Source organism: Mus caroli, chromosome 2 (genome assembly GCF_900094665.2).
Source record: "Mus caroli chromosome 2, CAROLI_EIJ_v1.1, whole genome shotgun sequence".
NCBI classification, from domain to species: domain Eukaryota; kingdom Metazoa; phylum Chordata; class Mammalia; order Rodentia; family Muridae; genus Mus; species Mus caroli.
In genome coordinates, this window is record NC_034571.1 from 25333369 (window position 1) to 25345625 (window position 12257).

The 12257-nt window shown below is 46.7% G+C and overlaps 1 protein-coding gene across 4 annotated transcripts in view; it reads left to right on the forward strand.

Annotated features, from left to right (window-relative positions):
* Med27 (mediator complex subunit 27) overlaps positions 1 to 12257 on the forward strand; it is a 174659-nt gene that overhangs the window by 116670 nt on the left and 45732 nt on the right. For 2 of the 4 annotated variants that reach the window (XM_021149807.1, XM_021149817.1), the window contains 2 exons: positions 3278 to 3371; positions 9085 to 10196. In XM_021149807.1, coding sequence (XP_021005466.1) covers positions 3278 to 3371; positions 9085 to 9138 — 148 coding nt within the window. In that variant the 3' untranslated portion in view covers positions 9139 to 10196. Of the gene's footprint in view, positions 1 to 3277; positions 3372 to 9084; positions 10197 to 12257 lie in introns of those variants that run through there. The other 2 variants (XM_021149801.1, XM_029473615.1) reach the window with 1 other exon arrangement.

The following is a 12257-nucleotide window of genomic DNA, read 5'->3' on the forward strand; positions in this document are numbered from 1 at the left end:
AAAGAAAGAAAGAAAGAAAGAAAGAAAGAAAGAAAGAAAGAAAGAAAGAAAGAAAGAAAAAGAAAGGCTTAGGGCCCAGGTGTGTGTTATGTCTAGGAGTGCAGGTAGGGAGGGTGGTTTCTGCTGCCACAGAGTCACTGAGCAGTGAGTGAGTCTGCAGTCCCATCCTAGGAAGCCATTGGAAACCTGGGGAGAGAAGAGTTCCTGCTTTTCTCAGCACACGCTCATCTCCTAAACCACTGAGTGCCTGGTCTTCATTAAGGATGGGGCAGAGAAACAAACTTAAATGTTAACTTTCTGCCTGAGAATACTCACACCTTGATCTGAACCTGTGGTTTCTAGAAGTTTGTGTTTGCAGGCTAGTTCTTAGGCCTTGGAGCTGTGTTGGAGTAAAGGAAACCCAGCATCCTCTCCATGTTTGAAAGGCTCCTGTAATGTAAATAGGAACAGCAATCCTTCCAAGTTATTACCCTGTTAACAGGTTGACAGATATGTGCAAATTGTGACTCACTGCTCAATTTGGCTCCAAATTAATGTCTTTCCGTGCGGGCCGCACAGGCCGCGTCTGCTCAAGTGTAAACTCGTCACCGCTGCGGTGTGCTGCTTGTTTGCCTCCACTCTAAAGGTAAAAATTAAAGTAATTTGATTCTGCCACCAGTGGAGTGTGACATATGGTGGTAGTGTGGGAGGAGAGCAAGCCGTTCCTACCTGTCCTTAGCCCGGCTCTGTAAGCGTGGTGCTGGCGTACTCTGCGAGCACAGTACAGACACGAGCAGCACCCGCTGTCTTGGGAGGCAGCATTCTAGAAGCATTGCCAAAGACCACCCCACACACACCAGCCCCCACTCTCCACAGAAAGAAAGCCATTTTTGTCTCCAGACTTTTAATCTGGTGTGGCAAGCCTCCCTGGTTTCTGTCAAGTTACTAGTGGCTCATTTGTATCTCTAAGGCTGGGTCTATTTAAAAATGAAATGTTTTGATTTCTGCATCTAAAATCTCGACGCTGTTTTCCTCAGCTAAAGGTGCAGCTGACTTTCTTTGGTCTCTTTTTGGCAAATGCATAATGTCACCTGTAACAAAGGAGTCTGTATCTCCTTTATGTTAGGCCTGAGAAGAAAAGCAACCTCCTTAAAATTCATTTCTGCTCCATGGAATCTTCAAATGAGCTTGCTGAGCCTTATCTAAGATCACAGGCAGGGGGGTGGGCAGGGAGGAAGCCACTGAAAACCCACCCACCCTGGGCCTCTTAACTGTGCTGTGCCTGCGGCAGATACCTTTCCTAGGAACTATCTTTCCTCTGCCACAACCCTCCCTTCCAAGTAAAAGTCCCTATTTATAATAGAGTCCAAAAATGACCAGGGATGCCCACTGCAACTCTGGATGCAATGAACAAAGTCTGGACCAGGTGGCTGGCTTGGAATTCTAGGAAAGTAGCGTGAGGTTGCCTCCAGGTTTGTATGTGGCCCAGGATCACCACATAACCCCACTGTTCGGGTCTTCCAGCCTGCTAAGGAGCCTGATTCTCCAGGTGGTATGCTGAAGGTTTCAAGGTGAAGGATATAAGACATCAGGTTATGATGGTCTTTGTGCTGAACTTGTGCATATTCATCCAGCTCCCTTCCAGAGCTATGATGGCTATTGATTAAAGTCTATGCACAAGACACTGCCTGCCCCTCACATTAGCATATACTTAGCAGTGACCTCCATTCACACTGGACAGAAGCTGTTTGCTTCTGCTGAGTCTGAAGAAATGGGTTGAAAGCACACATATAGATTGGGGAAGTATCTGAAGGTGAGCATCGCCAGCCCCTGAGTTGGCATGGTTTTGTCATGCAACTTCTGTTGGTTCAGTAGACAGTACCATGCTGGCGCCTCCCTCTCTTCCAGTCACCTCTGCAATTAAGTTATGCTTAGATGCCATGAGGCTGTGAGTCAGGGAATCACCAAAGATCCCCTGACTGTTTCTCAGTCACCTAGGAATGACACTTCTGAAGCTGTTACTTCTTAGTAGGGTGGGGCCTTAAAGAAATGCTTGGAGCAACTTAAGCTCTTAATAGCAAGACTCACATGGTGGTCGAAGTCCTCTTGAGAAGGGAAGCTGGCTGCTGCTGTGACCCCGTGGAATCTGTGGGCTACTTACAAGTCCACCAGAATCCCTGACACCACCTTCCCCAGGAGCACCCCAGCCAGCACCACCTCTTTTCATGCCCACCTGCCCACTGCCCTTGTTTGTTATCAGGCCTTCTGCAGCCTCTCCTGCCCTCCCAACAGGACAGTCCTGAGAACCGCCTTCTGACTTCCTTGGCAGGCATGCGGGTATGCACTTTTTACCAGATAGCCTTCTTCTGCACTCCCTCTCATGAGCCTCAGGTTTCCAACTGGAATTTCATATCATGTGATCAAGGAGCCCATCTCTGTGTTCCCCCAGAAACTATACCTTAACATGTCCCTGATGTAGAGAGTTTATGATTAAGTTTACTACCCATTAATAGCTTTTTGGGGGTCTTGGCTGCTGAGTTAGACACACCTTTTGTGTTGGTGTGGGTAGACAGTGAACTGGCAGGGTGTCCTATGTAGTGAGCAAAGCCAGCTCTGTGTGTGCTGTGGACTGGCATGTTCCCAGTGAGCCTCCACTGCAGGGCAGGAGGGCTCTTGGGACCACCCGTCAGCATGCATGGCATCTGTGAGTCCTTAATAAGTACCCAACACCATGCCTCACGCTTAATGCCAGTGGTCTCAGTAAGTATTAAGCCCCCGGGAGATGCAGACTCCACGGTCAGGGGAGGGATGAAAATGGAGCTGCTAGCTCACCTGATGTATTTGACTATGCTAAGAAAAGTTTTAGAGTCAGGAATTTAAGAATAAAATGGGAATAGGGACAGAGAGGCTGAGCAAATAAAAGCCAAACAGAAATCCATAAAAACGGAAAGCTCCACTATCCAGATGGGTTTGACTAGAGAAGGCACAGCCAAAGCACAGGCCGACGGTTTGCCTACAGTGCTTACTGTGGAGTCCTGAAGAAGAGACATACATAGCCCAATGGAAAGTTAGGGTGCATTCAGGCACTTTATTTACAGTATAAGTATAATCACGTAAAACAGAGCCCCTCTGCCAAAGGGTCATGGGAGGAAAAAGGAGATGTTTTCATGAGGGACCTTGTGATCTTGTCTTCTTCAAAAGGTATCACACCAACTAAAAGTTGGTTATTAAGTATGAAGTAGTCTTCCAGCCTCCGACAGAACTCCAGTTCATACTTGTGTACTTCTTCCACAACCAGGTATGTCGATGACGTGATCAGCCGCATTGACAGGATGTTTCCAGAGATGTCCATTCACTTATCGAGACCCAATGGGACTTCAGCAATGCTTCTGGTAAGACCTGCTTGCCTGTTTGTGGGGACGTGTGGAGGAAAAACCTGTCTTCAAATTCAGCTCCCTTTGCAAGCAGAGGAAATGGCGCAGTCAGTAAAGTGCCCCAGGTTGAATCCCTAGGCTCATGTGCACAGCCCAAAGCTGTGTGTGGTAACATGCACTGTAAGCCCAGTGCTGGCCAATGGAGGCAGGAGGGCCCTGAAGCATGCTGGCATGGTGGCCCAGCTGAATGGGTGACAAACCTTGTCTGAAAAAAGAGAAGGTGGGGGGCGACAGCTGGCTTCCACCTCTGGTCCCCACATACCAACCTATATGGTTTATCATTCTGAGGCTCACTGGGAGCATGCCAGCCCACTGCACACACAGAGCTGGCTCTGCTCCCTACATAGGACACCCTGCCAGTTCACTGTCTACCCACACCAACATAACCATTAAATCATAAAATTACTTTTGTTGCTACTTCATAACCGTAGTTTTGCTACTGTTTTAAATTGTAAGGTAAATATCTGTTTTTGATGGGATGGAGACCCACAGGATAGAGCCATTGCTCTAGCATAGACACTACAGTCTGTGTCTATGTGCTTTTGAGCACATTGCAGTCCCAGGTAAGAGTTAGAGAGAGGTACTATAAGCTGCTTGACCTCGAGTCTGACCACATGACAGCCTCCCCAGCAGCATTGGGTAAATTTTATATTTTCTCTAAGAGATTATACTAGGTGATTCTCAGCTGGTCTCCTGGTAAAGAAAACGGACACACTGTGGCCTCGGGACTTTGTGGTCCATGAAAGTCATTTACCACCCTCACATGTTAGAAGAAAGCCTCTGGCTTTTTGCTACCACTGACTTCTGATTCTGTTCTTTCTGTTGGGTTTGCACCAAGCGTTCTGGCCTCACAGTCCACTGATGTTTAAATTGACCAAAGGCAGTTTGCTTGGAGTCCAGTGGCCTAGAGATGTGTTGTGGTGTCCATGAGAAGGTTTCTGGTATCCGTGTGGTGGTCGGCACCTGAGGCGCACCTCTTGGGACACACGTTTCATGGCAGTATGTGCAAGGGGATGGGCTTTGGTGGATATCAGGAAGGCAAGGCTCTGCATGTAGTGTTGCTGCCTTAGATCCCCTGGGAACTCCTACTGCTATGGCATTCTCCTTATGGGTCACCATCACCCAGGTAAGCCGTTCTTCACCCAGCCCCTCCCATCTTGGAAACGCTGATTGTTTATGCATGTTTCTTTTGACTTGTGAGTGGAAAGGATGTGAACTTTCTAAGTTTGCAATATTTCATGTATGTGTGTATTTGATATATAGATGTAGATAGATTTCTGAAGTCCATTTGAGCAGTTTTCTCATCTTGGACTAAAATATAAAAAAAAATGATATAATACAGTATTCCTTTGATAGAAAAATAAAGCAGTTTTCTTTATATAAAAGGTATTCCCTGCTTCCCTCAAGCATGCTCATCATGCATGTAAGGTCCCCTTAGACCTCACAGCAGTGCACAGATCCTGTTGGCAGATTTGACAGGGACCAAAGAGTTAATAAAGATAACAACAAAGCATCCTCAGTGAAATAGGTTTGGTCACATTATTTCCAGGTCATTGAGCTTCCACTTCATGAAGAGGATAAGAATTTGGCATTGAGTGGGATGAGCAGGATTAGAGGCAGGCAGGCAGAACGCTTGAGTTCTACCACCTGACAAAACAGGCAACTTGGGCCTGTCAGCCTCAGCCACCGACTCACAGAGCTTCTGTTCTGATAGGCCGATAAGAGAGGATGGGGCTCCATGCAAGGGGAAGACTCCGTGTTACACAGATCATGCTTAACTAACAAGGGCTGTTCAGGTATATGTGCCTCTGGCTGGCTTGTGTCACCTATCTTCAGTGACACAGAACTGCAGTCAGTGGCACTTGTTTATAGTGGAGGTGGGTGACTCAGTCAGAATCTCATGGCAGGTGAGTGACTGTACTTTGGCCATACTTGCTTTATTTGGCTTCTCCTTGTAAGCAATGGCATTTGCCGTAGTTTGCAATGTTCTAAGACGATGTGCTATCCATACCCCATCTTCTGGATGGAGGTGGGAGGTGACTGTCACCTTGAGGGTGAGGGAGTCAGGACCAGCCCCTGCCGCCTCCTCACTAACTTTGCTAGTCACCCATTCCCTGACACACTTGAAGATATGTAGTTCATCACCACAGGAGACATAGGCAAGAAGAGAAAGACTTCCTGGAGATGGCTCTCAAAAGTTGGGCAGCAAGCGGGATTGGTAAGAAGGGGCAGTTGGGGGACTTGGAATAGGACAGGCCAGCAGTCTCCCTCCCTTGCCAGAGCCTGCACTTCACCCATGCTTTGTAAGTGAAGTGACATTTCATCCCAAATCGAGCAACAGAGTCTGTCCAGTTCACATAAGCAAACAAAGCTGTTTCCTGATGCAGGGTGCTCACATAGTAGAGATCCAGCTGACCTACCCAGTGGAACAAACACCAGGCTCCATGAAGCTCCAGACATGAGATGCAACAGCATCTTTCTGGTACTCTGGGGTTTGTCATCCAGCCTCCCACCCTCATCACCCTGAAAGGAGCTTCCTGGTAGCCTCACCTGAAGTTGCTCCCCTCTCTTTGTTGGGGTGGACAGTCAGGACTTGGATGCCCTACACAGTGTGAGAAGAAGAGAAGAAGTAATTCCCTAAGGGGCTGAGAAAGCAACCCTACACTTGATAAATGAGCTGCAGGGAGGACTGACTGGCTGTGCAGCACTCAGCTGTCCTCCCAGCAGCCCCAGCTGTGTTCATCTGACTAGGACTCCCTCCCCATCCTGTCAGCAAGCCCCCAGGGTACGTCATCTGAGGACAGACAACTCATTCTGATGGCATAAACACATCTTTAGACTACCGGGCACTGTGCTGGTGACTTTTTTTTTTTAATGTAATTGGATAGCTACAATGATCGGTATAACATATATGTAAATTATAAAGCTCACCACTTAGCTGAGAAGCAGGACAGAGCCAGCCTGTGTTGTTCCCCATAGCTTTGCCACCTGAGGTCACCTTCCTGAGGACAACCGTCCTTCTCCCTTGTACACCAGTGTGCTCTGTGTGCATGTGTCCCTAACTGTCATGGAGTTGTGAGCTGTATAAAAATAGTACCATGCTATATGCATTGTTTCTGCCATGTATACTGTTGTCCAGTACAGTCCATCTCATGACTCTTCACATGCTATTTCTGTTACTGAGATATGCTGGGATTCTTTCCAGCTTTGCATTTTATATCACATGCGCATGCATGCATGAATGCATGCACAGAGTCTTAAACCCCAGTTAAAGCCTCATAAGTCTCCAGTTTCTGCTGTGTGAGTAGAGAGAAGGTTCTTGCTTTTACATCTGCATGGGAATCTGCAGAGTCACTGACACAGGCATGGTCTGGGTGAACCCATTTTGGTGTTCTTACTCTCTAGGCAGTCTACAACTGGAGATCCCACAGCCTTAGTTGACAGCCTCTCCACTGTGTAGAAGGCACAGAGGGAACAGGGCAAGTTGACACCCTCTGGTGCTTTGATCTTAAGCAGTTGGGGTCTGTTTGACTCATCCAAAGCCAAAGCAACTCTGTTGGTTTGTAAGCATCAGGGCTTCAAGCCCCTCAGAGGCAGGAACCATCACCATCCACCTAGGACATTTGACCTGGAAGGACACACTAGGACCTTCTTTACCACTAGGGTAGCATAGGCATGCAAGCTGTGATGAGCTAGAGGCAAGTAGGTGCCTAGTAAATACAGAAAGGACAGAATTGTGGTCGGCCTCACTGATATGCTTGGTCTACTGGCAGAGTAGAGCTCTACCACTCTACCTCCACCCTGACTCCTTGAAGGGGACTGAACTGAAACCAGCCAGCCAGTCTCCTTTGGTGTCTTCATAAGCCTTAGGTCATCACCTGTGGCCTGTACACCAAACTGTAGCTACTGTGCCTCTTGTGTGCAGCACGCACGCTTTGCTTGCTGGGAGTGGTCCTGCTGCTGTGTGAGTTGGTAGCTCGTGATATAATGAGGGCTGCTGCTGTTCTCGGAAGGATGATCTCAGTCATCCAGAAATAAACCTAGCTGTGTTGATATTTAGTCTCAGCTAATCTACCACCTAACATCCCATTATTAATTTTCCTCCAACAGTCAAAATATTGTAAGAGCTTAACTGAGTCAGACTGGAACAAGCTGCTGGCTTCTCGCATCGCTTAAAACAGTATCATCTCCAGTTTTTGACTGATCAACTAGGTATAAGAAAATAAGAAAATGGAGCTTGCGCTGTAATGTTTGAAATTACCCTGGTAGTTTGTAATGTTAATTTAGATGTTAATTTGGTTTACCAAAACCTCAAGTTTGTGTACTCATCTCTCCAGAGCTACACCTTAGCCCTCCTGCCTCAATGATACCTCCTTCCTTAAGCTGTTGGACACGCTACTCCATGCCCTGTTCCCCAAGAGCAGGTTAACTCCTGGGAAGATGACAACCCGCCCATAGACACATTGAGAACCACTGCCCTGCACCCAGCAATTGTGCGTCTGCAAGTGAGTCCAAGAGAAGCTTTCCTGGGATCACTTGGGATACAAACACAGGGAACTAATCAGACACCAAGTAGAGTTCCCTGGAAGCCCAGCCTTTTGGCATGTCCCTGCCCTGGTGTCAAAGTGACCGTGAGCTTTGCTGAAGAAGAAGCCCATCCTACCGTTCAGTGAATTCTCTCTACAGCACCAGGCAAGAAGGGCATAGACCTCGGTGCTGGAGTTCCCACGCTGCCAGGTTTGTCAGTGCAGTCTAGAGAGTGGGACCAGAGAGCAGCCACAGTGGCCTTATCTATGTTAGAATGACAGGGTTAAGGAGCAGAAGTCGGTTGGGAATATAGGAAAGAGGAGAGGTGTTGTGGGGGGTGAGCAGTGTGCTAGGAACCAAAACCTTCAGGGAGTGTAGTGAAGCAGGGTCCAAGAGAAGTAAACCAGGGAAAGAGAAAGACTCGTCAGGCTCCGCTAGAGTACAGGAAGACACAAAACCACCCCAAGTCAGGCTTAGCCTCCCAGGCTGCGCTAGGGCTCAGAAGGTTGTGAGATTTTGTGAGTTGGTTTTATCCTAATCTTGGAGTGACACATGCCCCTGCTGATCTAGGTATGACCCTTTCATATTTATTTAACAACATTGAGGGGCTGAAGAGATGGATCAGTGGTCAGTGCTCACTGGTTTTCAAATGGGTAATAGTTCAATGCCTCCCACATTGGGGGGCTCACAACCATCTATAGCTCCAGCTCTAGGGGTTCTAATGCCATCTTCTGGTCTCCACGGGCATCTCCATGCAGGTACACATATACAGACACACATGCATACGTGAATTTTTAGTGTTTTAAATCTTTAGCAACATAGAACCTGCCTCAGCTAACTGCAAGTATAGTATCCACTCTGCGCAGCCCTATGAGCCCCCACCCTCCCACACAGGACACCGCCTCCCCTCCTTTTGCACGTCACTCCTGTGGGGAGGGGCTTTATTTAGATTGCTAAGTATAATTTTTATCTCCATTTTTAATTCAGTATATTTACAAGATATTATGTTGTTTTTAAGAACTAATATCTTACTCATACTAATTTTTCACTAATGTTTTGCCCATTGTTTTGTTCAGTACATTTTATTCAAATTGTTGGGGTACTCATTATTCCGATAGGAAATGTTCTGTTATTTTGTTTACAGATTCTTATAAACAGCTCTGCTCAGAGCATTACTGGCCCTTGGTTTTGGTCCTGATGGCTAAAGGTCACCTCCTCCTCCTGCTGCCTGGTGTTGCCTCTGCCTTGGCCTTGCTCTAGGTCTCACCGTGACCTTGCTTGGCTTAGGGTAGCCCTGGTTCCTTTGGTGATTTGTTTCGTTTTAAATGATTTTCTAAGATTATAATTACATCATTTCTGCTTTCCCTTCCTTCCTCCAAACTCTTCAATATATCCCCCACCCCTTGTTCTCTTTCAAATTCATGACCTCTTTAATTGTGGTTGTGTGTGTGTGTGTGTGTGTGTGAGAGAGAGAGAGAGAGAGAGAGTGTGAGGACAACCTGCTCAGACTTTATAATGTTACTATATGATGTTGTGATGATGGTTCTTGACTTGATTGTTGCCTCCTAAGAGGTATGTGGCGATCCCTAGAGGTTTTTTTAAGGCACTTTGATGTGGGCATCTGAGTGGATGGAGGCTAGAGGTTCTGCTGTGCGCGATCTCCTGCAGTGAGCCAGAGCAGCCCAGCAAACCAAGTCAGTGGTTGAAGCCTGGCTCAGGCACATAGATGCTCACCTTCCAGACAGTTGCACTCATTTATACCCACCAGCTACTCTGGATTCTGGACTTCTCCCAGCCCTCTAAAGGCTTAGGCCTTCATTTTAACTGTCTATCAGACACTCCTGACATCCACCCATGCCATAATTCTGTGCTGCACCAGCAGTGTTTGCCGGAGCGAGCAGAACCTGAGTTCTAGTGCCTTTGTTACTGCACTGATGCTATGGGAGTTCTTTGTCAGTGCTTTTGTCACTAACATCCCATTTTACAAGCCTGGTAAGAAAACATGGGCTTTGTACTTCTTCACGCTTGTGCCTCTGTGTATTTCAGATGTGTAGGAAGTGTGCATGTGTGCACTTGTAGAGACCAGAGGTGACATTAAGTATCTATCTATTATTTCTATACTTTTTTTGAGACGGTCTCACTATGCAACCCTGGCTGGCCTACAACTCACTGTATAGCCCAGGCTGGCCTCAAACTCACAGAAATCTGTCTGTCTCTGCCTTCCAAGTGCTGGGAATAAATATACACATTACCACTACCAACTTGCATCTTCTTTTTTGAAACAAGTTCTCTCAGTGACTATGGAGCTCACCCTTTCAGTAAGACTTCCTGGCCAGGAAGCCCTCAGAGTCCAGTGGTCTCTACCTCCCCTAGATCTAGGGTGGATCTGAACTCAGGTCTTTATGATTGCACAGCAAGCACTTTACACAGTATGCCATATCCCCAATCCTCCTTCTCCACTTTTGACACACACAAAAACTGTTTGTTTGTTTGTTTGTTTGTTATCAAATCTGTCCCTAAAGATGCTTGTTTCCAAAACTCCATTCTTCTAAGGTAGCAATTCCCAAATTGTGATCTGAGGGCAAGAAGCTGGAGAGACCCTTCCCAGGGCGCCAAGAGATCAAATTGCTTTAAGGCATATGGGAGGCCTCCCTCTCCATTCCTCTTTCACTGATTCTCCCATCCACAGTGGAGTTGTTCAAGCTCCCTAATGCTGGGGGGACACTGTATGCTAAGCTCTTGAGCCGGTGAGTCCCCATCCTTAAGGCATGGCTCCATTCTCATTCCTATTGCATTAAGTACCAATAGCTCCGTCCCTTAGATGCAGCAGCTCCTAGAGATCCTCAGCCATTCTCAGTAGAAAGAGGTCCTGAGACCTGAGAGCTACTGCTTTGAGTAGAAATGTCTTGGAGTATTGCAAACACCAGAGCAGTGGAGTGGTGGTGTGCACACTGCTCTGGAGGCTGCAACCAGAGAATCACTTTAGCCCTGGAGTTTGAGATCAGCCTGCAGAACATGGGAAGATCACAAAAATAAAATAAAAATTAAAAAAAAAAGTCTAAGACAATATATCAGATCAATCTCAAAAACAATACTCTAAAATACTTGTTTTAATGCCACTCATGATTAGAAATTTATCCAGCTACTAAAACCCTTGATGCAAAATAAAAACACAAGAATTTGGGACTCCCCCCACCAGATGATTATCTGTTTCTTCAGCCAGTTAATTGTGCAACCAGGGGATGAGCAGAGAAAGGGTGCCCAGGGGACTGAACTGCACTGGGCAAGGGGAGGGCAAACCTTGCCTGAATTCTCTCTTAGACACATACACAGACTTCTGACAGATGTTAGTGCTTTACTAGGCATGGTCAGAGCCTCATCTCTGTTACAGCTTTTAGAAGTGGATGCTAAAATATGTACATCAGAGATGTCACGCTGTATGAGATTTGCTTCAACATGCCTCACTGGCCACCGAAAGGGAAGGAGAGATGGGGAGATAGAATAGGGCAAGCAAAATCACAATCATTTTGCTCTTAAACACTCTCCTCCTTTACTCTTATGCGGTCTATCCGAAATGTTACAGGTGACTATGCACGCCTAAGTTTCTTCATATGCACAGTATAGAAACCACGAACACATGAAGTCACAAAACCATACCGTAACTACAGCTGAAAGCCCACACACAGTGCCCTTTTTTAGTAAGAAGAAACACAAGATTGCAGAGAGCTGCTTGTGCTGTCGCTGTCACCTCTACAGAGTGAAAACTGTCCCCCACTGGAGCATACTATACTACACCTAGAGAAAGTCCTAGAGCATTTTACTGGTTGGAGGAAAGAGGCAGGGCATTGGCGGGGAAGGATGAGACACACTTCACAATGAAGAATATTCTGAATTCTGCACTTGTCCAGTTTTACAGAACTGTGCACATTTCAGTCATGGACAGGTTTTACCCAAATGTTTTTTAATGACCATTGAGTTCTATTTAGCTGTGCTGCTCAAGGGTCTAGGGAGAGTGAGTACTGGCATATGCTATTTCTAGCTGCATTAAAGGCACAAGTTGGAACAGCAGGTCCTGGGCAAATGGGTGGGTGGGTGGGTGGGTGAGAGAAAGCCTACTGGTGTGCGCCTGGAGCATAGGTACAGGGTGTCTACGCTGCAACTTTTTCAACTTTTTTGATGTTTGTAGTTTTCATACTAAAATCTGATGAGATAAACCTCCCCCGGCCTGTAAGAAAACAGATCCCAGATCCCACAGAGCAAAAGACTAGAATTCCACACTCCAGACACTTTAGTTATAAAGTCAGAAGAACTGGACGC